The sequence below is a fragment of the Notothenia rossii genome, assembly GCF_949606895.1.
Source record: "Notothenia rossii genome assembly, chromosome: 3".
Taxonomy (NCBI): domain Eukaryota; kingdom Metazoa; phylum Chordata; class Actinopteri; order Perciformes; family Nototheniidae; genus Notothenia; species Notothenia rossii.
In genome coordinates, this window is record NC_136901.1 from 72,623,365 (window position 1) to 72,651,200 (window position 27,836).

The window sequence follows — 27,836 nt, forward strand, 5'->3', positions numbered from 1 at the left end:
GAAGGGCCGTTGCCCCAAGCTGGATAGCACATGGGTTGGCCCTTGCTACGTGGTCGAGAGAGTGGGGGAGGTGGTTTATAGGGTCAAACTGGTTCCCAGAGGGCGCACAGTGGTACTGCACCGGGATAGGATGGCACCTTACAAAGGGGACCAACAGCCAGCCTTTCCTGTGACCCCTACTAGAGCACGGCGCGGGCCCCCCCGCCGAAGGAGAGACCCACCGATGCAGCCACTGGATGTCCTTCAAGGGGAGGTAGTGACCCCGCTGGGAGCAATAGTGCCACGGAATACTACTCCACAAGTGAATCATGGAGTAAGGAGGTCGCAGAGGGAGCGACGGATGCCGGTTCGCTTTCAAAGTGTTGCTCTACCTCGGGGACGAGGAATTACCGGGGGGGGCAATGTAGCGACCCTGCAGTGCTGAACTGGGAGAGACTCACAAGGGGATTGTTGGGGGGAAGACGTTGCCCTAGTTAGCCGGATAGGGCGGGGAGAAAAAGGGGGTGGGGTTTACAAGTGACCGGAAGAGGGTCAAGCTACGGCGGGAGAGCTAGTGAGGGATCCTGAGAGAGCTAAGAGACAATACCGCTACCTATCTTTGTTGTTTTGGGCAGTCTTCCAACCCCGGGGTTTAGTCTGTTTGTAGGGTAATAAAACCCGGATAAATTACAGCCATCGTGTCCTCCTCATTTAAGTAGTTGGCCACCCGTGCGGCGGAGCCGCGAACGCTACATTATGTTTGTTTTACTCTGCTGTAAAGCAAACTTGGGTCCCCCGAAAGGCTCTATATAAATCCAAGTTATTATTATATTATTATTATTAATTTCCAAAAGCTTCAAAGCTCTCTTGCATGTGGCAGCTCCATTGACGAGTCACCGTTCCTTCCCATGTCTATGAAATTGAAGTGAATATAAGTCGCTGATGGATTTTGGTAGCAATACATTGTATAAAATAGTAATTTAACATTTTCCACAGTAAATATTCAAAATAAGTTTTTCCTAACTTGTTGGTGTATTATAACCAAAAGGAGACCATTAATGTGTGAAGGGCTTTTTCAAGTTCAAAGAAACAGTATCTTTCCCAAGGTCTTTGCTGAGAACTACCTAAGCAAACTAGATGCTGCGTATAATAGTGCTCTGAGATTTGTCACAAACTGTAAAGCACTTACTCATCACTGTACATTGTATACCAAGGCAGGTTTACCATCACTCACTGTACGGAGGCTCAGTCACTGGTAAACTTTTATCTATAAAGCTATGTTGGGCAAACTCCCGTATTATATCTGTTCATTGATAAAGCAGAAAGTTGTAGCAGCTATTGTCTGCGATCACAGGATATAGTCTTGTTAGATGTGCCAAGAGTAAGGACTGTCTTAGGTAAGACAGCTTTTATGTGCGCAGCTCCACTTGCTTGGAACAGTCTACAGGCAAAATTGAAATTGAGCATTTTTATTTCTTTGAATGTATTTAAGGCATGTCTAAATGAAATGCTTTCTGACACTCTGGGTATTTGTAAATGTTGAATATGTCAATATGATATCCTCTGTTGTTTGTATGTTGTTTTTATGTTTCATGTGGAACTAAATGATGCAGGTCTCCCTTGTAAATGAGATCGATGATCTCAAAGGACTAATCTGTCTAAATAAAGGTTTGAAATGAAATGAAATGAAATGAGAATGTCAAGTATCTATCAAGAGCATTGTGAACTACAAAAGGTTATTTTATTTTAACATTTGCACACACACAACATGTAAGCTGTTACTTATAAAGCCGCCCTGAGATTGTAGAAGGGAAATAGGGAGCTAAACAAGCCAACGTTATGGGGTATCAGTCAGGAAGAGGAGAAATTGAGTGCAAGAGAATCACACCATAGTGCTTTTCACTCGTTCGAAGATCTGATGGACTTTGACTGCAGGGACACAACCTTCCCTCACAATGGTGATGGTTCCTGTGTAAGTGTAAAATAAAAAGTCAAACATAGGCTTGGATTAGATAGGGCCAATGAAACACACAGAAAAGAGAGAAACATAATGGGGTTTCTCTTGCATTTTACCTTCATCAATTTTGAGGCAGTTGACCACAGTAGAAGCAACAACTTCATTTGAGTCCCCATCACACAGAACCCCTTGGAGCTTGTGTCCCAGTCGACTGTGGCAAAAATAAGATAGGAGAAAGAATGTCAGTCAATGTCCGTCCATTAAGAATATTCAATCATAACACATTTTGTCTCTCGGGATTCAACTGCTGTAAAAGGAAATATTGTTTGATTGATGTTCTGATGTCTGTATTATGCTGGTCTGTTTATCTGAATGATGCATATTGGTGTGTCATTTCTATAGTGGTATGCACACAGACACTAATGTCACTTATCTAGCTGGGTAACTTAAATGTGTGTATTGTATGTATTATAAAAAAATCTTACATTTTTCTCACAAATTTGAAGTATCTTAAATACATGAATGTACTGTGTATATTCACTTTCATGATAAATGATAGGCTTCATTAAATTATTTCCAAAGGAGTTTTATTTTTTCATATTTTTAGCAGAATATTGATTTGTGTTTTTCTCTGTTGAATATTAAAGTCTCCTGAAAGTATTACAACATCTCATTATGGGCAATATGAAATATAAATACATAATAATCAAAATCACATAAATATACAAACATATTATTTATCTAATCTGTCAATTAAAATTAGCTTTGTTCCAAAATTAGGTTAAACTAATCCAAAGAGAACACATATATGTTCATACATAGTAACAATATGTTGGACGACTCAATGGTGAATGTTTATCTGAAAAAGTCAGATCATGCCTTCAGTTGAAAATTGATTATTATGGATAGATCAATGCAATACAACACATCTATAATACCCATCATTTGAAAAGCACAAAACCTCTTTTTCATGTATTTTATACATAAACATGTGTCCCCTCACATTCGGAGATTCTGAAAGTTTCAGGAAAAAAACTCTCTTTTTGACCTGATCCATTTATGTAAAAACCTGTCTGAAAATGAGCTGATTCGGTTTTTGGCCTCTTTATGATGTCATAACGATGTTTTGGCTTGTGTAACCATTAGCCAATCACCAACCAAGGTAACCACCCCCCCTTATCACCTGAATCTCCTCCTAGAGCACCATTGTGTTTTTTTAACCAAATATCTCCCAGAGGGGCGTGGGGAATTTCTCCTTTTTTCATCTAAAGTAACAGACAGAGAATCAGTACTTTTGAATCAGGGCTGAAAAAGAGGGGATTATGGGATGCTGCAATGAATGATGTTTGGTATTTGGAGCCAAACACTTCAGAGATATGGTTTTTATATATCTGAGACCATATATTGAGGAAAAACCGTATAATAGAGGACTTTTAAAGCCAAAACTCACCCAAGGTAAACCCACACAGGGGTTTACATTTACTTTGTTTGAAAATACGACCTTAGCCGGTGCTGCAAGTGCCCCTTCCATCATCACCCACCCAGGGTTAAACCCATAATTGGTCCAGTGTCTTGCTATTTTATTAATTTAAAATGCTATGTTGTATAATTCCATATTAGGGAGGCCCAGTCCACAGCTATCTCTTGGGGCAAAGAGTTTTTTCAGAGCAATTCTTGGCTTTTTTCCATTCCATAAAAATTCGCTGATCATCTGATTATATTGTTTGAAAATTCCGTCAGAGATGGTTACCAGTATCATAATAGAAATATAATTGTGGGGCAACCACCATCTGAATAATATTAATTTTCCCCAATAAAGTGAGATTTATCAATTTCCATTTTTCCAAATTTGCCTTAATTCTTTTAAGTTATATTAATAGAGATTATATCTTCCAGCCCTGAATACAACCTGATGCCAAGATATTTCATTCCAACGGGGATCCACTTAAAATTGAATGTTGACACCACTCCTTGGTTGCATCCAGTTGATATGGGCATACATTCAGATTTCTGCCAATTCATCTTATAGCCTGATATTTTCGAAAAGGATTAAATTGTAGATAGAACATTAGGGATTGACGAAATATGATGCTTGATAAGTAATAACATATCGTCCGCATATAGGAACATTTTGTGTTCCCTTTCCCCCTGTAAAACTGCTCAATTCCCTGATTGCGGCGGCCATGGGTTCCAGAAATAAAGTAAACGGCAGAGGACTGAGAGGATCTCCTTGTTTGGTTCCACGTGTTAGTTTAAAGAATTTCGATATCACCCCATTAGTTGTTACTGCTGCCCTTGGGTCTGAATACATTTAATGTATCCATTTGATAAAACCTTCTCCACATCCAAATATTTTAAGAGCATACCGCAGAAAGCCCCACTCGACCCTATTGAATGCCTTTTGGGCAATCCAGGGAGAAGGCAGCTGGCGAGCTTTCATACCGATTACGCTGCATAAGGTGCAACAATCGTCTGATGTTGTCTGTGGATGATCTTCCCTTAATGAATCCTACCTGGTCTGAGTGTATTAAGTGTGGCAGAATGCTTTCCAGCCTTTTAGCAAGAACCTTCGTCAGAATTTTGCAATCCACATTAATCAAACTATAGGCCTATAGCTTTCTGGTTCAGTGGGGTGTTTATCCTTTTGAATAATTATAGAAATCAGAGATTCATTTAATGTTTCTGTCATTTTCCCCAGGGATAAAGATTCTTCATATACAGTCGTTAATATTGGAGCCAGTTTGTCCACATACTTCTTATAGTATTCTGAGGGGAAGCCATCTGGCCAGGCGGTTTCCCATCCTTCATTAATGAAATAGCACTGTTGACCTCTCCTGTTGTTATTGGACTGTCGGGATACTCTTTCTGATCAGCTGACATTTCAGGCAGGTTCATCTTTGAAAACAATGCCTCATACACACCCACCTCTGGGCTAACCTCTGATTCATAAAGTTGGTTATACAAATCATCCTGTTAATGTCCCTCATGTTTGTCACCAAGAAATCGAAGTGATAAACAAATATAGGAAGTGTATCCTTCATTGTTGAAGTCAAATCAGGATGAAGTTAGAGCAGCAGTCTCCTTCTTTCATCATAACGTTAAGTAAATATGTTATTAAAAAAAAAGTCATAACAAGTTAATAAATAAACTGTAACCAGGGAATTGAAGTGAGAAACAAATACAGGCAGTTTATGTTTTTAGGGAGTGATTGATTGAGCCAGTGAAGTTAACCACAGCGACAAACAAGCTGTGGAGAGCATCCACATGTCACAAAACAGTAACGGTCATAACAACAGTAAAATACGATTTATGTGGACTCATATATTACTCAATGTACAAATATCCGTGTGGATGTTGACTCTCCATCCTTTTCAGACTGTGTGCTCATGTGTCACTAGCAACAGAGTGTCTTGTTTTCCACGTCACTGCAATTAAAAAATTACGTTTGTGCCGGTAAGGAACCTTTTAATAAAGTAACATCAAAATGAGGTTTTATTTTATTAAGGATTTTGTCCTTTATCCACTATTCAAAGCATAACAAGCCCATGGACATATCTGTTAGGCACACTATGTTACTTACTTAAATATTTTCTACATCTTTTAAAACTCTTCCCTACCTGACCAAATGTCTAACAGTCTACAAAGTAAGAGCACCAGTGTACTTCTTTAATCACGAGCCTATATTTATTATGGTAAGTATAATGTTAAAAAAGTTTAATAAGTAATTCAATAGTATCTCATAGAAATGCATAAAACTTCACAGTAAAGTAATCCGTGAAAAAGGGTTTGTGTGATATGCCCTAAAAAAAGAAGTCCTAAGTCATATTCAAGGTCAAAGTATATTATGTCGTAAAAAAATTAAGGTTTTCTTTGGGTTTAACTAAAGACATTCATTATTAAGGATTCTGTTATTATACAGTATCGTAGTTTCTATTGTGTTTTCTTTTTTATATATTTTCCAATTTGGTACATTTTATGCATGACTGTATTTGTCTAATCTGGATATATGGAGTATCATGTGAGCCCTGAAATAACACTTGAGTGCTCTTTTTCAAAGATGATATGGGCACCTTACTATTTATTTATGACAGACCAGGTGATCCATTTTAAAGCTGTTCATTTCATTTTCATGCTATATTTAGGTACACTGTGGTGTGGTTGAGCCCTGTTCTTAATGTTGAAAGTGAGGATGGAGTCAGGGTTAGGGTTACATGATCTTCAGATAAGATTGATATTCACCAATATTCTAACATCTTTATTTATTCACTTATTATAACATCTGCAAAAAACGAAACCATTAACTTCATACCTCCCTACGCAAATATCTCAAGCAAACACTGCTGAATAAACTGTTTGTCAGTAAATGTTTACTCAATGAACATCCTTCATCATGCTTTTGACTAACACCTGAAACTAAGTGAGGAACAAATACAGGCAGGTTATGGTTTTACTGAGTGATGGATCAAACTTTAGAGAAGTTAACCACAGCGACAAACACGTGGAGAGGAGGAGTCTACACACAGTCTAAGATCATCAGTAAAACTAAATTTATTTGCACATATATTATTACTTAATGTGCAAATATCCATGTGTAGGTTGACTCTCCAACCAGCTTTTACATTTGCAGACGGTGTGCCCATGTGATGTTTGTTAATGTTATAATAAGTCATGTATCATTCAAAGCCTAATGAGCCTGTGGACGGGGTTAATTAGTCACACTATCAAAAACAAAAAAACATTTTAAACTCTTTCCTTCTCCACCTGCTAATGACTTACGGTATAAGAAGAGCAGTTTCCTTGTTTAATCATTAGCTTACTTTAGTTACTCTTTGAACAGGGAAATACCGAGGGTATTTGTTTCAGTCCATTGAGATACATAAGGTGACGTATTCCTTCACAGCAAAAGACAATGACTTATTAGCTTATTTACTTAAATTATATTACTATGTGATTCTTGCGTGCTAGGGTTTATCTCTGTTAACTGCTGTCATGTTTGTGCTAAGCTTGAGAAATTACATTGATAGTGAGTTTCACTATGTGCACCTTATCACGTATCCAACTGCCAGGAAACTCCTCTTATGGGAACCTGAGCAAAAAGATGCTCTGTGTGTGAATGACCTTGAAACATCTAGTGCCATCAGGTTCCTCCCTTTCAGTGTTTAAATATGCAACGCAGTCTCTCCTTTTTGTATTTCACTCTGCAGACAGTGATACTCTCTGTATGACTGCAAGCATTAAAGGGGCCCTTTCCTGTAGTGTGCATGTAAATGGACTGCAAAGGCTAAAACCCCATGTTTCTCTCCTCTTTTATTTATTCACCTTTAATAAACAACATTTGCAGCCACAGTAACGTATACTTTAAAGGGGCCTTTCAGGATAATCTGAAACAATAAATGAAAACAATATTTAATAGAGATGGTATACTTAAAAGGTAAAAAAAGGATATTCCAATATATGATTACATTTATCCCCATCTTGACAAGGATTTGACAGTGATATTTACAGTGAAAGAACGTATTCTTCTTAATGTTAACTGTCAAAGCTAATTACCTAATTATTTCCCTGTAAAAGTATGTAAGCCAATTCCAGAGGTTAACGTTACTCAGCTTTGTCTGCAAAACACCCACCATAGAAAAGTACACAACTGGACGAACAAAAGAAGATACACTGATCGACATTGAAGCCTGAAACCAGAAATATTACGGGAAAAGCCCGTGAATTGAGCTTCCTTGTTTTGAAAAAGTTGCATGTAAAAGATTTTCATACTTGAAAAGAATGACATTAATCATTCATTCAGTAAAAACGAGAGACACACTGACTCTAACCTTTCATTAAAGTTTCAGTGGTTAGGACACAATTTTCAGATAAAAAAACAACTAGCGTATTGCGTTCCAGCAAGCAATAACCATGGTAAAAAAAGGTCTATTTGTTAGCAACACCTGTGATCACATGCTTTACATTGTCTATGTATAACCTTTGAGATAACTTACTAAATGCTCAATGCTCAACATGACATAAAGCTATTGAAAAAACACTACTATACTTATATATTGATATAAAATCCAAAAAAACACAAAGATTCAAATCTTAGAGGTGTACACTAGTCCAGTGTAGAATAATAATGCTGCATCAATTTAGAGTCACTTGGTCACATGACTTGGAAGCTACCGAAAAGAAAGTATTCATATACAAAAAAGAGGTATGTTCTTAAGACTTGTTCATACATTATTTTCAATAAGTTCACTTTTTGAAAGTGTATTAAAACAAAAATTGTTTCACTCATCAATGGTCTCCTATGGTTGTACTACACCAATAGTTTATGTTTGTTTTACTCTGCTGTAAAGCAAACTTGGGTCCCCCGAAAGGCTCTATATAAATCCAAGTTATTATTATATTATTATTATTAATTTCCAAAAGCTTCAAAGCTCTCTTGCATGTGGCAGCTCCATTAACGAGAGCTTCGTTACTTCCCATGTCTATGAAATTGAAGTGAATATAAGTCGCTGATGGATTTTGGTAGCAATACATTGTATAAAATAGTAATTTAACATTTTCCACAGTAAATATTCAAAATAAGTTTTTCCCAACTTGTTGGTGTATTATAACCAAAAGGAGACCATTAATGTGTGAAGGGCTTTTTAGCAGTAATTCACTGTGGAGGTATTGAATATTTCCAAAAAGAACCTTTCACAAAACATTTTCAAAGCACATGTTTTAAATTAAATGTTGTTGTATAACCTGTAGGAGATTATCAATTTGTTAAGTGATTTTGCACTAAAGTTAACTTTATTACAAATCGAGTTACCAACTGTGAAGAAATGTCTTTGCCTGTTGAAACAATGCAGCAATAGATACTGATTTTTCAAGTTTTTGCCAATGTCTTTAAAAACATTTGTTTAATATATATTGAATTGAATGCATCAGTTATAGTCCAAAACATGACTTTATTCAAAATTAAAGCACATCATTTGTAAACTACTGATCCCCATGTCCTTCATGCCTACATGCTATACCACATGTGTTAAGATATGAATCAATTGAAAGTTATATTATAGTGATGTAATTGTTTTTATTATTATTTATACAAACAGTACACAACTTCAGTCACATTCATTGTTTCCACCGTTAGCTTAGATACATACAGTAACCGGTAATTTTTCTATTCAACAAAACTCATGTCAACATAATGGATAATTTAAATGTATAAATACATATTACATAATTACCAAACATTTACAATGGTAGATCCATAAATATATTTTGTATTGTGTTATAAAGTAAATAAAAAGTTCAGCAGATACAGCAAAGAAACAGGATCTTTCCCAAGTTCTTTGCTGAGAATGTCAAGTATCTATCAAGAGCATTGTGAACTACAAAAGGTTATTTTATTTTAACATTTGCACACACACAACATGTAAGCTGTTACTTATAAAGCCGCCCTGAGATTGTAGAAGGGAAATAGGGGAGCTAAACAAGCCAACGTTATGGGGTATCAGTCAGGAAGAGGAGAAATTGAGTGCAAGAGAATCACACCATAGTGCTTTTCACTCGTTCGAAGATCTGATGGACTTTGACTGCAGGGACACAACCTTCCCTCACAATGGTGATGGTTCCTGTGTAAGTGTAAAATAAAAAGTAAAACATAGGCTTGGATTAGATAGTGCCAGTGAAACACACAGAAAAGAGAGAAACATAATGGGATTTCTCTTGCATTTTACCTTCATCAATTTTGAGGCAGTTGACCACAGTAGAAGCAACAACTTCATTTGAGTCCCCATCACACAGAACCCCTTGGAGCTTATGTCCCAGTCGACTGTGGCAAAAATAAGATAGGAGAAAGAATGTCAGTCAATGTCCGTCCATTAAGAATATTCAATCATAACACATTTTGTCTCTCGGGATTCAACTGCTGTAAAAGGACATTCAGAGGATAGACACTGACTTGATGACCATGGTGTGGTGGGTGCTGTCTGGCTCTCCGCTGGGATTGGCTGATGTAATAGCAAGGGGTCCGGTGATATCACATAGGTGGCCGGTCACTGTGTGGTCAGGGACTCGGATCATGATGCTGTCCTTAGTGCCAACACGGTCATAAGCTGGTCCAACTCCTACACAAGATACATTGAAGTGAGCTGACAATTGATGGAAGACTTGTTAAATGGGTCCAGTAAAGCAGCTGTTAAACTGTTTACCTAGTTTGAAGAGCCAGTCTCCTTTGCTGACGATGCAGCTGATGCCTCCTGGATACACATTCCTCATAAACTCCCAGAGCAGAGGGCTGAAGGGAGGCTTGGCTGCCACCAGCTGCTCCACATCAGAGATGCAAATGCAGATGGGCTTCTCTGCTGGTCTGTCCTTGAGGAAGACACAGAAAAAAGGTTGATGAGTATCACATTAAAGCAAAATGTGGATTTAATGATTTCAGATTACACTTTAAAATGATAGCAACTACAAGCATTCTTACTTTAATATTGTAGATGTTCTCAATAGCTCGGGGGTTCTTGCAGGAGGCAGCCAGGGCATACACAGTGTCTGTGGGAACACCGCACACTCCTCCTTCTTCCAGAAGGCCAGCGATCTTCATGAGGCTGCTGGTGAGTCGAGAATAAGCAACAGGACAGGGCATCTCTGGAACAGACTCCCTCCTCACTTTCTCCTAAGGAAGGCCAAAGAGTTAGGGATAATATGGAATATTCATGAAATACATTGGATAGAATATTACAGACGATGTAGAATTAGCAACAAATGTAAAAATAGCATCTTAATTGGTTACCTTTATCAAGGGAGGGCCCATAGGCAGAAGTCTATGTGAGAAGATGCAGTTCACCAGTGACGCCAGAGCCCCATATATACAAATTATTGAAAAAAGTGCAAGCATGGCAACTGTAAAGAAGAGGTTGTCAACATGTTTTAATAACAATATGGATTTGATTTGAAAGATTTGATTTGAATTCAGGCCTTTATCTATATTTAAAAAAGGGACGTTCATCTCAAAATGAAGCTTTGTCTATACTTACTTTCTAATTCATATGGAAGTCGTTGCAGAGTGGAAAGCAGGAAACAGACAAGAACGACCTGCATGACTGATGTTAGAAACAGCAAAACCAGGTTCCTATAGGCAGCTGACATGGACAATATAAACATGAAAAAAAGCTAAAAAACAAACTAATTAAATCTCCAAACTCTCTTAAAATAGAATGCTTGATCCTACCAATGAGAATAAGGAAAGCGTTAATGACCAGGAGAGCAATGGCTCCTGCTGTGAAACCGTATGCTGCCTCTGCGGAGAGCTGAAGCAGGTTGCCTAGAATAAAAAAAAACGTGGCATCAGATTGTGTGTAATTCAGCCACAACAAGTTTTCTTTTAAACACATGTTTGTCATGACATACCTGCAAACCTAAACCAGGTCCAGGTTGCCCATACTGCTACGTAGATGGTTGGAATGACTGAACCAAAACGACCCCCTCCTGTGACCTGCAGCCGGCTGACATAGGCCTGGATGATGGCTCCAGAGATCAGGACCCAGGGGACAGTCAGATGAAGGAAGGCAGGATTCAAACTGGAAGAACGTGCATGAAGAGCTGAGAGAGCTGCAACTCCATTAGCAATGTAGAACAGGGCGTCTGATCCCTGGTCAGTTTGGGCCAGCGCCTCCTGGTCTCCCTGCTTGGCCCTGCAGCACATGAGAGCCTTCTTCAACATCTCAGAGGAGATGGGCTGGGGTCCCACAGGGATCAGAGACTTCTCTGCTATGGAGTTGATGAGACGCGAGAAGGTACAATACAGGGAGGCTGCGGTGAACAGGGAGCAAGCTACACCAAAGAAGATGTAGTATCCCTGGAGAGCAATCTGGGGGATTGTTGAGAGCGTGAGCAGGACGAACAGCATGTTGTGGATCAGCTCCAGGACGTCTGTGTTGAGGCTTCCCACGCAGAGCACCACGCCTGCCATCACAAAGAACCAGTCCCCCACCATTGCTTCCCTCCCTGAGGCCACTTTGCCGTCCTCCAAAACCATAGCAGAAAGCACAAACTCATCCCAAGCCTTGATCAGCCAATATGTGGCATGAAGACCAAACTTAGTGGTGTGGTAGCAGTCTTGGCGCAGATGGGCGTAATAGCTGGAGAACAGCTGGGCAAATGTGATGATTGAGACCCATGCCACTCCAACATCAAAAGACTTCATATACCCAAAGCTGTAGAAAGCAAAGATGAAGGGCGCTACAGTGTCACAGAAAAAACCCAAGGCCATCGGCTCAGCATATTTTGTGTTTTTCTTCTTCTCTTGGCCAATTTTCTGGGCGCTACCTGAGTTGGTGGTCCCGAGCAGGAGGACATTAAAGAGAGGGGTACCAAAGCCTTTGAGGACTAGACGTTGAGTCAGACCTTTTCCAAGCAGTGCAGCTGAACCATAGATGGCAAAAATCAGAATAAGGAACTCCAGAACCCCAGAGACTACGAGAGCCCAGGAGCTCGCTACCAGACCCACTGCTTCGAAGACTAAGGTGGCTGTGATGGCCCCGAAAACAAAAGGCATGATGTAGTTGACTGTGGCAGAGCAGAAGGCGAGGAGAAAGGACAAAAGGATGTAGGGGACCAGACCAGCAATGGCTGTCTCCTTTATGGACAGGCATACATGGCAAACTGGGATCACCATGGTGGCGGTCAGAGACATGTTGCTCGTCATATTAGTGGACAGGGACAAATTGTTCATAATTTGAGCAGGCAAAGGTATTATTGTTGGGGTTTGAGTTGAGGCACCAAAGTAGATTCTGGTGGCACCATAACTGCCCCAAAGTGCAGCGTAGCCAATAAAGGCAGTGCCGCTCAGATGATCGTATTTTCTAAAGGAAAGCATTCCTGCAACTAGTTGGCATACACCACCAATCAGGATGAGATGGACACCTACAAAGAAACATAGAATTGAAATGACTAAAACTAGTTTATCAGATAGGTGAGATACAAATGTATTAATATCAAGGAAAACATTTTGTGTCAAAGATTGTGAAGAAAAAAATGTAAATAGAAAAGTAAAGTACATCAACATCAGTAAATATAAATATATTTAAAACAATTTCAACCTGCTAGGATGTTCTCCACCCCGGCTGGTGCAGTGCCAGTGTGTGCTGTGTGGAAGTTCTGCAGAAGAACGAGGAATGCACTGATCCCATTGGATAACATGCCCAACACTCCTGGTTCTCCATAGAAACTGGCTGGAAATCCATCTGGTGACGCCATCAGGTCTTTGTTTTCAAGCTGAGTCAAAGAAACTAATCACACAGACAACACATCCATAAGTGAATGAACAATTTCCATTGACTTAATATGTTGTGCAATACCAAACGCAGGACTTGCCTGAAATATAAACTGAGAATTTTGTTTTAATCTTGAATTACCGTAACAATTGATTTGCTAAACTAGAGTAGTAAAAAACTCAAAAAGACTCAAATAAAATTATGATGTACCATAAATATTTAGTTGAACACAAATAGCAAACGGTTATGTCTTAAAATGTAACGTAAGTCAAGTACTTACTCACTCTTATCTCCATAAACATATACAGGAACATCAGAGTCTTTGCCCCCCCCGCCCGCCCTGTCATAAGTATGCTTAGTGTGACCCACTGTAGCAAGGCACACAAGGAATATTATTTTTTCTGAATTCATTATTTTTAAATCCAACTTAAATACTCCAATGCCTCAAAATAAGCATGTCACAATTTAACATTGTATAAATTACACTTTAGATTAGAGTTACTGAAATCTACCAAAACACAGATTCTGGTTTCGTTATGTCTTGTATTTTTTCAGTTTCAATTTGAGTAGTCTATGGTAAAATACTTTCAAAAACAATTTAACGTTGTATTATATATTTCATCTAATGGCAGCTTTTCCCCCTGTGTCAATCTTGTTATCACCATCACTTTATAGTTGGCATTGTATTACATGCAATAAACAGTTTCTACTAGCTAGTAATACAGCAATTACAAATAAAGTGTTACCTGGTGAAGATACGCAGACAGAGGAGCTGCTGAGTTGTTCTGAAGCAGGGATTCAATAAATAAGTCCTCCAGTTTGTAGGAGGAGTTCATGAAAATTCCCCAACTTGAAGTTTGCAACCTGAGAGGTGACATCACTGCTCTTCATCTTAGACAATGAAGCACCACTCCTTCCTCCTCTTCTACCCAGGAAGACCATCCTGGTTATGACGATATTGAGGATGATGATGGTGATGACCACCGTGGAAATTCCATTGAACCATAAGGTGTTGTTATAGATTTGCCCATCCCTGTTTTTTTCAGGTCAGCATTAGAAGCCATTGTGAGGCTGGGACTATATAAGGAAGGTACCCTCTGAACCTGAGAAGCATCAGCATCATCTGAACAACCTTTTGACTGCAAAGAGCAACGAGAGAGAAACAGCTGACTGAAGCCATGATCTCCACATTACAGGTACAGATTTAAAGATATAAACATATTTCTTATTAATAGAACATCTAGATAGTCATACATATTTCTAAGGCTTGAGTAACTCAATTAGATTGTTGGGTGTCCTTAAAATATTCATTTGAATCCAGTCAGCTCTAAACTGATAAAGCTTGCACTAGGTGTTTTTGTTCTTGTTAAGGGAGAATTAACCTGAGCAGATTACACACACTGTACGACACCCAGCACAATAGCTTTTTCAAATGAGGCACACAGGCTGAGTTATTTTCATTATAAGGATGCCAATATCCACAAATAGCTGATTTAATTAAACTAGAGTCTGGCAGAAAATCATTGTGCGTGTGCTCACTGACGGTAATGAATCTGAGATATTAAAACAAGTATTGTCACACTTAGTGGTTTACAGGTGTCAGTAAGGATTTTATGTTCCCTTGTTCCTGCAGAAAACCATTCGACCAGTGTGGGCTGTCAGGGGGCTGCATAAGTCTGCAGTAGAAGGTAAACTTAACTACATCTCTTTGTCTGAACCATAGACTGTATGGTCTGAACACAAAAAGACCTCTGTACTTACTCCTGACCTATAATATCCTTTCTCTTTCTCCCTGCAGTCTTGAAGCGCCCGGACCCTGAAGACACAGTCACAGCCAGCTATGGGAGGTTCATCAGTGAAGTCAAGCCGCAGCACTTGTCATCACTGGTGCTTCACCGCAGCAAAAGAATGGTACTGGACAGCATCGGAGTTGGCCTCATTGGCAGCACTACAGACGTGTTTGAATTGGCCCTGCAGCACTGCCAGGTGAGGCGAAGTAAATAGAAATAACCTGAAGGTATTATCTGATATGAAGCAATAAGACAGATGAAAGCAATTATTGACCTTTGGCAAACAGTAGTCGCAAGTCAGTGCAAGTGCTGCGTGGACAGATCAGATGGGTTTAAAAAAACAAACAGGTTATTATTAGACTGAAGTTCGTCATATATCGTGATTAACAGGAGAGGGGTTTATTTATGCATGGTGACCTTTTTCTCCAAATGTCTGTGTTGGACTTGAGCACACAACTGTTGTATCAAAAATGTCCTTGTGACAACTCCCTGTGTTTACCTGTCTCTGTGTTTCCCGCTCCAGCACATGTATGCTCCTGATGACATCAGCTCTGTTTACGGACGCAGAGGCAGCAGGCTCTCCCCCACACTGGCTGCTTTCGTCAATGGAGTGGCTGTGAGTACAAACAGGAGGAACAGATGGGTCACAATTGTCAGATGCACTAAAACCATCTGTGCATCCAATCGAAAGATGGGTTGATGAAAATACTGACTTGACCCCGCATTACCCTTCTGTCAAAATGTCCAGCATTTTGTCAGCAAACATTGCTTGGCTTTCATACTTTAAGCAGCAGCAGTATGTCAGTTCATTTCTGCAGCAGTTACTTTTAGTTGTATATTTTCATTAAAAACGGTAGTTAAACAGTCCATTTTCATTTGAATTAAATCTGTTTGTTTTTTGTGTGATGCAGACTCACTCCATGGACTTTGATGATACTTGGCACCCTGCCACTCACCCCTCAGGAGCGGTCCTCCCTGCTGTGTTAGCACTCAGTGACATGATGCCTAACAGCAAACCCAGTGGCCCTGACTTCCTGCTGGCATTCAACGTCGGCATTGAGATCCAGGGCAGATTGATGAGGTTCTCTCATGAGGCCCACAACATCCCTAAGAGGTGAGTGCCTCAGGGAGTGGGTCAAATTAGTCAAAGATAATGTTATTCTTGGGGTTATACGTCTAAAGAGCCCCATATTTGATTTTGCAGATCCCTGCAGTGTGGTTTACAAGGAGGTTAGTGCAGTGTAATGGGCAGCCTCTTAGTGTTGTCAATGAGCTGTGAAAGGCTGGTTGTCATGTTCATATCAAGGACAGTAGAGCCTCTGTGGGTAGAGTTACCACAATTAGCCATGTGTTGGAGAGTATCGCACAGGAGGACTCCTTTTGGCAAATGTGTACACCAAGTCAAATCACCCAACACACTATTTACTTGTTTATCAAATACTTAAATGGCTTTGAACCATTTTCCTGAAATAAGCTCTCTGAATGTGGAAAGTCTTTGGAAAGTGTAGTAGATTCTAACAAACAGGCACCTTTACGCAAAAATAATGATGAAAAACACCAATTTGAAATGTTCTGTCCCAAGTAAAAATGGTCTTAACACCGTTTCTTTCTCCCTTATCACCAGGTTTCACCCTCCAAGCGTTGTGGGGACCATGGGGAGTGCAGCCGCCTGTGCTCGCCTCTTGTCTCTAGATCACTCCCAGTGCAGTCATGCCTTGGCTATAGCTGCTTCTCTCTCTGGAGCTCCAATGGCTAATGCTGCCACTCAGTCCAAACCCCTCCATATCGGTAATGCCTCACGTTTGGGGTTGGAGGCTGCTTTGCTGGCCTCCCGGGGCCTCAAGGCAAGTCCTCTGGTCCTCGATGCTGTTGCTGGTGTGGCCGGCTTCGATGCCTTTTATGAAGACTATGTGCCTGAGCCTTTAGAATCCCCCAATGACGGCCATGTGTTCCTGCTAGAGGAGCAGGACATGGGCTTCAAGCGCTTCCCGGCCCATCTGGGGATGCACTGGGTAGCAGATGCTGCCGCCTCGGTCCATAAGCTTCTCGTGGGGTTGGGCCCTGGCACTGTCTCCCCATCTCAAGTCCAAGACATCCTGCTCAGAGTCCCCAAATCAAAGTACATCAACAGGCCATTCCCCGAATCTGAGCATGAGGCACGCCACTCCTTCCAATTCAACGCTTGCAGCGCTCTCCTGGATGGCGAAGTGACCGTGCAGTCCTTCACTCCGGCTGCTCTGAGGCGCCCAGACCTCCTCGCTCTGCTGAGTCGTGTTCGTGTGGAGCATCCCCATGATAACCCTGCTAATTTCGACAGCATGTATGGGGAGGTCCAGGTTACACTTGATGAGGGACACATTTTGAAGGGATGCTGTGACACGTTCTACGGTCACTGGCGTAACCCGTTGACCAATGAGAGCCTGAGGAAGAAGTTCAGAAACAACGCAGGGGCGGTGCTTCGCTCAGAGCAGGTGGAGGGGCTGATTGAGGTGGTGGGGGGGCTGGACACACTTGGGGACTGCAGGGACCTTCTCTCACAGCTGCAATGAGACACGTGCAATGACATTGAAATAGAAATGATTGTGTGCAAAAATATATAAAATCCAATTAGGAAATATCTTTTTTGTAAAAATGTATTTGACACATTTGCCCAAATCCAGGCTGGAAAATGTAACTTGTTTCCCTTATGTAATTGGTGATGGTGAAAAGGCCACTATGTTGTATACTATGATTCTGTAACACCCGTAATGACAAATACTGACATATCTCTTGAGCCATGTCAAAACATATTTATGAAATGTACAATTATGTATGCTGAATTATGTGATTCTACTGTATAGTCATATAGGACACTTTTAACTTGTAAAATATGATCTAGTGACCTAACAAAGACGAAATGAGGGAAAATGTATGAATTTATATATTACGTTTTTATTAGTATTCTTACTTTCAGATATTAATGTTGTCAAAATACTGCACTTTATGTTTTTTGTGCCCAATAATGTAAGATGTTTATTTCTCCACATTGCAATGTTTAATGCTTTAAACATGTAAATATAACACTGTTTTCTCTTCCACATTTCAGAATTTCAAACGTGTAGCATTTCTGTTTGTGTAATGAGCTTCAATAAAATTACATCAAAAGAAACACAGTCTAATTAAATATTTGACAGAAGAAAATTATTTGAGAACACTATAATTTGTTTTGATTGGCCATGGAAGATACTAATCTGTCTTTTGTGAGTCCTTAACACACAGTACAAATGAAAGCAAAAGAGTAGGTTATAAAAGAAAATTCAACAAGCTGTATTTCCCAAAAAGACACAAAGCAAATAAATGACTCATGATATCAGAAAGTACACTACAGTCATTCAGTTGACAACTTGCAGTTAATCATCTGGAACTGTATCCATATGCAGTCTTTTTGTCAACAAGCGGGACAACATTGACTGAGTCAATAAAGAACTGCTATGCATACAAAAGTCCAATGAAAGCACTTTTCTTTTCCAAGTGTAGTTCAAACAAAAACAGAAGGATGTGTTTGTAAAAGTGGAGCAATGCTGGGAAGAGAGGGCTGGTTTCCTCATTCCAGTCTGGATCCTTCAGTTCATGTGTGGCAGTAAGTCTGCAGGAGATGGAGACAAGTGGGGTTTGTTTGATGCACCAGTGTCCAATGGGACATCTGAATGGAGAGAGTGTTTTTGCAAAGTAAGGGTAAGTATTAACGCCAGATTAAGTTAATTATTCAAGTGATTTCTAAACAGAGTCTATAGCAGCCCAACTAGGTTCTAATTAACAGTTAATGTATTCATGTTGATCTTATCTTACAAGGACACCCAATGTATTCATGTTGTTTATTCATTTGTTCACACTTTTCTCTGTAATTCTACTTGACGTATTCATTAATCTTTCGATATCTTGTGGATGTAAAACATTTAAGTTACATTTGGGCATACTGCTGCATATCATCAGATGACATTCAACCTGTATAAAACAGTGTGTGCACTGTGTACGTATACAATCATTTAAGACTAGGACTTTTTCAACGAAATGTCCTATTGTAAAAGCTAGGTTTTGTGTAAAAGCAAAAACGAACACCTTGTAACCAAGCTTTTAAATGAACAAAAAGGGTCTGCACAATGTTCTCAGCGTCTACAGCAGACACTACACTTCCTAAGCGAGAGAATGGAATATATAAGGAGTTTTCCACAAAGGTCCACAGATCAGGTTACAAACACGATATGACCTTTGTGTCTTAAATTACAAGAGCAGATGTGTACAATTCTTCTTGTAGAAAAACATTTTGGCCCGAAATCAGTTCCCTATTTCTATAAAGCACTGGATCAATACAGGTTATCACTAATCATCTGAACCTGGTCTGTTGTGTTTGGCAAAAAAGGAAATAACATCTAGGGCACTGCTTTTGACAGTGTTCCCCCACTACCAGGGGGATAATGGGGTTTCTGACTGATGTACTGTATCGCTAACGCATAAGAAATAGAATAGGTGGTAAAGACACTTCGTATAAGGTACTCTTGTCACTTTGCGTGAGAAAAAAAAACATTCCCTATGCATACAGCATTGAGGTAAGACGGAAATATTAAAAGAAAGAAAGAAAAACAGTAATGTGATTTCATAATTTGTTTTTTGCTTTTATCCAATTGTTTTTTTAAAGTATTTTTTTACTTTAAGGTTGTGTTGTCACGTAAAAGAAACAATACAAATTCGAGGAAGGAAATAAGCAATAGATACAATGTAATGGCCAGGCAATGGATACCAGTATGTTTATACAGGGTAATTATGAGCATTGGGTAACATTACCCACACGTCAAGGATATGTTCTATTGCCAGGAACGTTTTCCTAAGGATACTTCCAGTTCCTGCATATCTCTGAGTTATCGTAAACATTACCATGGTAAAAATAGCACTGAATGCAATATCTAAGATAAAAATATTCCCTCAGGTGTAAAATGTTGTCATAAAAGACTTTTGTGTGGTGACACATCAATGACAAGGGAATTCAAACACAATAGAGATAAATGACAGGTGTAAAGTTGTACTTTATACTCCGCCCACAGCAAACAAGACTACACAATATTGGTGCTCAGACTTCTTTATAGACGTAAATCTTTGACAGAGATTACGTTTGCATACAACAATGGATAAACAGGTTTTTTTTGATGAGTGCCAGTAAATCCAATGTTAAGGTTTACATTCAGGAAACAGGGAAAATAAATATTCTTCTCACTATTGATAACTTTCATTCATGTGCACAATTCACTGCCCCTTACACGCAGGTTTCAGATAAGGTAGCACCGTTAACTGAGCCTTCAGTGTCATCCTGTCACTGATAACAGACCACAAACAACGATTGTGATTCGATACGTGGGGTGATAGTGGGTGAAAATACAGAGACAGAGAAATGTTTATCGTCTAGCTCTTCAGTGCATGTTATTTTAAAATTGGGGGGAAATATTGAATACAGGGAATTGTGAACTTAAGAAAGGAATATTCAGTACTGACAAAATGAACTATAGCCCTATATTTGTGCTACAGTCTTGTTGATCGATGCCCAGCTGTGTACAGAATTGAGATTGTCTTGAACTGTCTTTGTACTGTTTTAGTGTTGGACATGATGTGTTCCAGCTGCATGTTTTAAGAGAAATGCACTACTGAAGAAGTAGACATTTGTCATGGCCCATGCGCCAGCGTGTGTCTATACAGTATACTATTCACATAATAGTATACCTATTCAGTGTTTGTGAATTAAATGAGTTGACATTTTGCTGTTGAATAACTTCAGCCTACTTTCAGCTAGAGGAACCATTCAAATATCAAAATATTCAGCCTTTTCAGCACATGATGGGAAACGTTCAACTTTTTCAAAATATTTGATACTTTTTGAATTAAACTCTTTTTTTAACATGTAACTCAATGGGAGGAACCTTAAAATCCTCTTTTACCTACACCTTGTGCCAAATGCTACTCCTTCCACATACTATCAACTAGAGACTTCATTCCAACTTTAAAATGATCGCAAGACATTCAGCTATAAAACTTGTTCTTCAGATTTTTTATATATATTTTACACTTTTTGAGATATTTAACTTAGTTTGGAGCTTGGTAAAGAGGCCTTCAGATTTTAACATTAGTGTGTATAGAGTGCCACAGTGACAAGTCCTAAAACCCGGAAGTAAACTCCTTCCGGTTCCTTCGACAAAAAAGCAATGCAATTTCTCCATAGGATTTTGGAAAATAGCTCGAAATAAGGTCTGTGGTTGACACACATTGAGAGACGGATCACGTTTTGTTCAGCCAGATAATATCCACATGTCTACCCTACTTTTATAATTTTCGAATCATAAATCTAATCGCCAGAAGCAAAATGCTAAAGGTTATGCTATAAACAAACTACAGCAGGGTCGCTGCCAACGTCACACCAACTCAAGATCTATATTAAAAAATACAGTTTCAAAATTGCACAAGTTGAAGCGTTTGTTTTAACAGTTCGCAGGAGGCTTGCTTGCTTTCAAGCAGAAAACGGGGAAATACAAACACAGGTGTTTGATAACGTCCTCACCATGGAAACCTTTGTTCACTGGGCTCACACACAGGTGTTATTATTAGCTGTTATGATTAGGTGTTCAGCAGAAACAAACACTGACAAACAGACTGGAGTTTAAACACTATCTCAGCCTATTATTTTCTGTCTGATGGAGACTTCCTACTGACTTCAACATGTTCCACATATTTTATACATTATTGGTGACGTATGGTTTTAGTTCAAAAGTTTGCAGTTAAAATATTCTGATGCTTTTCAAAGCGTTTTTACTTTATTTTCTCTGCTTAATACACATTCATTCACTACTACTTAAATTTAATATCTAACTCCTTCAGCCTAATTTCTGCTACAGAAACCATTCAATTATTAACTTATTCAGCTATTTCAGGACATTGAGGCTATACATTTTGTTGTTTATACCTTTTTTAAACCTTTTATTTTAAATATTTAGCTTCTTCACTATTTGTCCTACTCTTCCAGTTTAACATTTCACTTTCAAGTTTTCAACAAAGTCATTGCAATGCATTTGAGCTGTAACAATTTTGATTCAAATCATTTCACTTTTCTGCATTTCTCCGCTAAGTTCAGCGACACACTTACTTGGTTTTTGTAGCTAAAAGCAGCTACAGAGACCATTCAGCTAATAAAATATTCAGCTTTTTCTGCATTTTCAGCTACATTCAGCAACAAATGTACACAGTTTACAGCATTCGCACGCATTTTCAGGAGGAAATGCATTTTCTAGTTGTACTTAGTGGATCACTCTGGAGTCGACTGGTTATAGTTTGAAACTTCGATGAGGTTGTGGTCTGGATCTCTGAAGTACAGAGACGTGATGGGTCCCACAGCTCCACTCCTCTCCACCGGTCCCTCCTCTATCTCCACCCCACAGACCTGCAGAGAAGAAGAGACAACAGCGATTGACGCTGAGCATTTCAGAGACACCCAGAACGGTGAGAAAATGTGATGCACAGACAACTAGAGTCCCGTGGCTTTAAAGATGTAACCATCTTAAAATATTTAAATTGGCGTTATTAATTCAAGAGAGTCTGTAGGAAACCTTCAGATGTGAAGCAACTGTAGCGAGGGGGGTTTTGGTGATGAGGCACAGGTCTGCAGAGCCTGACGTTGGATGCTTGGCTTTGGGCTCAAACTCCTGACCCAACTGGTGAAGGTTAAACTTCTGCTGCCCAAAACCCAGGGCCTTACGATCTCCCTTGAAAACGCAGAGAGAGCAGGTGATGTGGGAAAGCTCAAAGCAGCTGATTGTGGGACTACATAACAGTAGAGACACTCTCAGCTGACATACAGTCAAAGCCTGCCATCTAGTGGATGTTCTCTCAAACCAAAAGCAGACAGTATTTCACCTTAACTAATCATTACATAAACAATGCATGGATAATGATAATACTGACACATTAAATGATTATAATTATTAACACTAAATTGATCACCAGGAGGGGAATGGCGTTATGTTATAGTGGTGTCTATTTGAAATGAATAAGAATATAAATTGTACAGTTATGTTAAAATTGCAAATGAAGATATTGCATAAACTATATTCAATTCATTAGCAATACTTAATCTGACTTACTATGAGTATGCCTACTAAAACCACTACTACCTGCTACTACTACTGCTACTACTACAACCATTACTACTACCTGCTACTACTACTGCTACAATTACTACTAACACAAATAATAATAGTACATTTACATTTAAAAAGCACATTGCAAACCTTGAAAGTGATGACTTCCATGCCCAGGACTGAGGTATAAAAGTTGATGGTGTCTGGCACACTTTTCACAGTCAGAACCAAATGATCCAGACGGCTCACTTCAACAGGACAACTTGTTTTGAACCTGACAAAGCCAAGTGTTTGGATGGAGACCTGCTGTAAGAGATAAAACAAATACATTCTAGGGATTAAACAACAACTTTATGTTGATGGCATGGACAGAGCTGGGTTAATGCTATTCAATATTAATAAAACATTCTATATTGGCTACATTTATAAACAAGATAATACAAAAATGTAACATATTGTCAAATAAAAAAACCATAGGCTACATTATAAATAAATTATCTGGGAATTTCATTTGTATATATTATTGTGACATGTACCTTTTTGACTTTGCAATAAAAACATTTTAAATCAGAAACAGTGCCGCAGTGTGGCGACAATGTAGCCTACGGCACACTGTAAGGACCAGAAAGGTGTGTTTAGCAAAACTTTGATTTAGACCAGCAACACGTTTAACAATCATATAATCATAATGATTAAATAGTCTATTGTATGAACCTATTTTTCGGTTATTAACATACCGAATTATCTAAAGGGAAGTCTTAACTGCTGGTACTTCTGCCTTTACAAAGTGAGACGCGAGTGGTAAATAGGCTAGTGGGAATACATTTACTGGTTACATTGGCAGATAATCTCAATAAAGTACCTTTAAAACGTTCCTCTGAAAGTAAAAGAAACGACCTCCAGCTTTGCGCAGCGCCATCCTTCCTGTTGTCTGCGGGTTGGAGCACTTCCTTGTTGTGGCACCTCTGTGTGTGAACCAGCTGGAACTGGCCGACACTGAAGAGAGGCATTAACAAACTTTGATAACTACAACCTTTCACTAACAGACTTTCACGGAGTACGTCTCTATCGAAAAGACACCAATGAACAAATAAAAAACGCCTATTAAGTTTTACATTGGATTTTCAAAAATCTTCCAGTAGGCGGTTCTAGTACTTACACACTTTCACAGATGCAGACCAAACGCCAGTGGTGGAAAGTAATAAACTACTGTACTTAAGTTCAAATAGGAGTTATTTGTTCTTAACTTGAGGTTTTCTATCTTATGCTACTTTATTCTTCTTTGATAGGCTCACAGCTTTGAGGAAAATATTATAAACTTTTATTTTAATTTGATAAATTAAGTTACTTTGCAGATTCCTATTGTACAAAAATCTAACCAACTAAAAATATATTGTAATATTATGGATAGATGAGTCCAGTTAATCCCTTAGTCAAATGCACAATCTCTTTGGCAATGTGAAATACACATTATCCACATCAATGAGTCAATTATTAAATTACATTATGTACAAAAGACTCATGGACCATTCTGCCAGGAAGGACTTTTGGTACTTTAATTCAATATTAATGGAACCACTTTTGTACTCCTAATTTGTATAATTTGTAATGCTTGTACTTGTTACATTCTGGGGCACTGTGGCATTAGTACTGAAGTAAAACATGATTATTTGTTCCACCACTACCAAATGCATCATAAACAAAGATATTTTGTATTGTGTAATATGCACAATGTGTGTAATATGTTATGGTCTGGACATTAAAGGTAACACAAACCATGCTCTGCTTCCACTCCACACCATCATTAAAGTCATGATTTTTCCTTGGATTAAAAAATGTTAGAAACCAAATATAAAGCGGTATGAGAAACATATCAATGAACATCTCAACTCGTCATATCAAAACAAACATGAAAATAAAAGTATATTTAGACGGTTTAATATATAAGGTAAAAGTAATAATATAATTATTGTGTGCACGTGAATGCAGAATAAAATTACCAAGCAGCAAAGTAAGTGTACAGAATGCATACCTGCTAATGCATTTTGTAGCATATCAACGTGTTTAATTCAGCGGTTAGTTTCATTTAACACCCAGTTAACATACTGCACTGGGTGACACAGAACAAGGCCAAGACTAAGGAATGGCCTAAGAGGGAACATACATTTCATTTACATGTTTATGGTATATAACAATGACAACGTCTTGCATTCAAACTCTTCTGTCCCACAGAGGGAAGTAATAATTGTGGCAAAGACATCAAACAGTGGAACAAGACACGTGACAGGATGGCATTCATTGTGATGCCCATTACTCCTTTAGCCAGTGTTCCTGTTCATCGACAGTGCTATTAAAACCTACAGAACTTCTAAATAAAATAAAAATAACTTCAACACATTTTAAAAAGGTAATAAGTCTTCATTTAAGATTTTAGCCATTAACAACAGTTTTAACAATAGCATACATTTATATCATGGTTTGTATTTCCCTACTTTCACTTAAGCATGTATTGCACACTGATATGGAGCATCTGCTCATGGGGTAGAAGGAGGCAAGCATTACGACTTTCTACTGGAGCCTTGTTAAGACAGAAGGAAAATAGTGTGAATGTTTTCAGACTTAGTTGGCGTCTGAAACTCAACTCTTTGGGTTAATAACTTAAGTTGGACCTCCGTGTAAAGAGATCTATTCTGGCTGAGTTGACAGTTCAAGTGAATGTGTGGTCATTTCAATCTATGCGAAAAACAACTTAGATAACTTACTTCATTGGTCAATAATTAAAGACAACCCAATGTGTAAAAATAAAAAGGATCAGATCTGTAGACAATGGATGACAGGACAAACCGATTGTGAAATCATAGTTGTACAACAAAAAGCAAACAATCTTTTACATATGGATGAAGAAAGCAAAAGAAAGTATATCTAAATATTTCGACATGTCATGCCTATTAGTATAGTATTTTTAAGTTGGGAAAATTCACATGCCAACAACTTAATATCAACCCAATATCTACTACCAATATAGAGACACCCCTAATTTCTGGTATTACTGCTACTGCATTTTTAATGATCAAGAAAATAAAGCTGCTATATGATTCCAAAATAAAACTCACACTTTGATAAGGTAGCCTAGGTGGATTTATCTTTCCCTTATGTCTGTACAACATTCTTTTTTTTAACCTTTCATGGTATATGCCACTCCAAAAGAGTTGTTTCTTTCTGGTGAACAAGAAAATGACAGTACACGTCACACTGTAAATGGCAAACCAATCAATGTCCTACAACCTTTGGACATCACAATCTTTAAATAATTCTGCTGTGTGTATACCTCAAATTGGTGCAACAGTCAATTTCGGGATGCTCTAATAGAGAGTAATTGCCGCCAACTTGACCTTAATCTTCTGTTTTTAGAATGTAAGAAGTAGAAAGTAAAAAGTCGTCAGAAAAATAATTAGTGGAGTGAAGTACTGATACCAGAAAAATGTATTTAAGTACAGTAACAAAGTATTTGTACTCCACTACTTCCCACCTCTGTAAATAGGGTGTAACTTTTTCTCTCTGTGCCCTGCGGGTAGCCACTGCGCCGGCATGTTACCCCACCGCCAGGCCACCCGACCTGGAAACATGCTGTCAGTCAACCAGGAGATCCCAGAGGAGCTGCTGCAGACTGATGAGGCTGTGTTCTGCCCTCTGTTAGCTGGCCAGATGTCTGTGAGTGTATTTATTGTGCAGTGCTAGGCTTAAATTAAAGAAGGTGAATTAATTAGGATTTGTTTTCACAGATTCATGATGGACTCCTGGTTCATGCCAGTGATGCCAACACATCCCAGAGAAGGCGCTGTGGGCTTGTGATCCGTTATGTTCCCACCTGTGCACATCCCACCCAGGTGAGACCAACATGGTAGATGTATTGCTATATTTCATTATCATTTCAAAGACTTGTTTTTTTATGTTGCTGATAGGATCCTGATCGTCCCAGGAAATTTGCTGCAACAATGTTGGCCTGTGGATCGGATCGCTTCAATCATTTCTCCGACATTAAAAAGAAACATTAGAAAACACTTTCACTCGTCACTCATTACATCTCAGTTCAACCCAAATAAAAATATGAAAGCCATCATTAGTAAAGATTCATCAATGGAGTATTGAAATATTATCCAAAATGGAGGTATTTCTTTTTTCTTTTTTTAATCCAACACTTCCTCTATATATACTCAGCTTGTTTTAGAGGGAAATCTGTAAATGATCTATAAATAAAATCAGGCACCTTCAGTGATTCAATACCTTACATTTGATTCAGGTGAATTAGATTCCCTAGAGATTGTCCTTAAACCGGACTGGACTCAATTAACGTGTTATCTCTTAAACAAAGAACTGTTCCACTTCAAGGTTTTCTTTATAAAACACAAAAGTAGACACAATGTTACACAATGATATTCAGAATATAACATTGTACAGCCATTTGTTTTTAGGGTTTTTTTCTGGTTCTACTACATACTAGAATAAAGGTTTACCAGTGCCAACATTACATTCATAGATTAACTTAATATTTACATTTTTGGTGTGTAAAATGCTTATTGCCCCTTTTCATGCAGCTCAATGCTGATTTTGATGGCTAACGTGTTGTAAAGGGGAAAACCACAGGTATCTCAGGCCTATATGTGGGCTTAAAATTAATCTGACTGTGAAGAGAAAAATGTGA

General features: G+C 38.7%; 4 protein-coding genes across 6 annotated transcripts; 2 read left to right on the forward strand and 2 right to left on the reverse strand.

The window, feature by feature from the left end:
* Positions 1–1,817: 1,817 nt before the first annotated feature.
* LOC307033837 (uncharacterized protein) lies at positions 1,818–14,217 on the reverse strand. Its single transcript, XM_079672472.1, has 11 exons — positions 13,938–14,217; positions 13,018–13,206; positions 11,327–12,841; positions 11,148–11,240; positions 10,954–11,058; positions 10,710–10,819; positions 10,401–10,592; positions 10,129–10,291; positions 9,879–10,044; positions 2,053–2,147; positions 1,818–1,947 (listed from the first exon to the last, which is right to left on the reverse strand). Exons 2-11 carry the CDS (start codon positions 13,172–13,174, stop codon positions 1,862–1,864), a joined length of 2,682 nt encoding a protein of 893 aa, XP_079528598.1. The 5' UTR covers positions 13,175–13,206; positions 13,938–14,217; the 3' UTR covers positions 1,818–1,861.
* Positions 14,218–14,286: 69 nt separating this feature from the next.
* LOC307033838 (cis-aconitate decarboxylase-like) lies at positions 14,287–18,098 on the forward strand. Its single transcript, XM_079672473.1, has 6 exons — positions 14,287–14,387; positions 14,825–14,879; positions 14,990–15,177; positions 15,505–15,597; positions 15,893–16,095; positions 16,606–18,098. The coding sequence occupies exons 1-6, from the start codon at positions 14,370–14,372 to the stop codon at positions 17,528–17,530; spliced, it is 1,482 nt and encodes a 493-aa protein (XP_079528599.1). The 5' UTR covers positions 14,287–14,369; the 3' UTR covers positions 17,531–18,098.
* A 106-nt stretch (positions 18,099–18,204) lies between these two features.
* LOC307034308 (uncharacterized protein) lies at positions 18,205–27,229 on the forward strand. 3 transcript variants are annotated; one of them, XM_079673080.1, is made up of 4 exons: positions 18,205–18,695; positions 26,710–26,845; positions 26,917–27,021; positions 27,097–27,229. In XM_079673080.1, exons 2-4 carry the CDS (start codon positions 26,723–26,725, stop codon positions 27,187–27,189), a joined length of 321 nt encoding a protein of 106 aa, XP_079529206.1. In that variant the 5' UTR covers positions 18,205–18,695; positions 26,710–26,722; the 3' UTR covers positions 27,190–27,229. The 3 variants fall into 3 exon arrangements, with proteins under 3 accessions (XP_079529206.1, XP_079529205.1, XP_079529207.1); XM_079673079.1 differs by having other exon boundaries at positions 18,205–18,689; XM_079673081.1 differs by lacking the exon at positions 18,205–18,695 and adding an exon at positions 22,410–22,496.
* Positions 20,079–24,308, reverse strand: LOC307034307 (glyoxalase domain-containing protein 5-like). Its single transcript, XM_079673078.1, has 5 exons — positions 24,294–24,308; positions 23,997–24,130; positions 23,285–23,440; positions 22,604–22,759; positions 20,079–22,437 (listed from the first exon to the last, which is right to left on the reverse strand). Exons 2-5 carry the CDS (start codon positions 24,051–24,053, stop codon positions 22,303–22,305), a joined length of 504 nt encoding a protein of 167 aa, XP_079529204.1. The 5' UTR covers positions 24,054–24,130; positions 24,294–24,308; the 3' UTR covers positions 20,079–22,302.
* Positions 27,230–27,836: the final 607 nt, after the last annotated feature.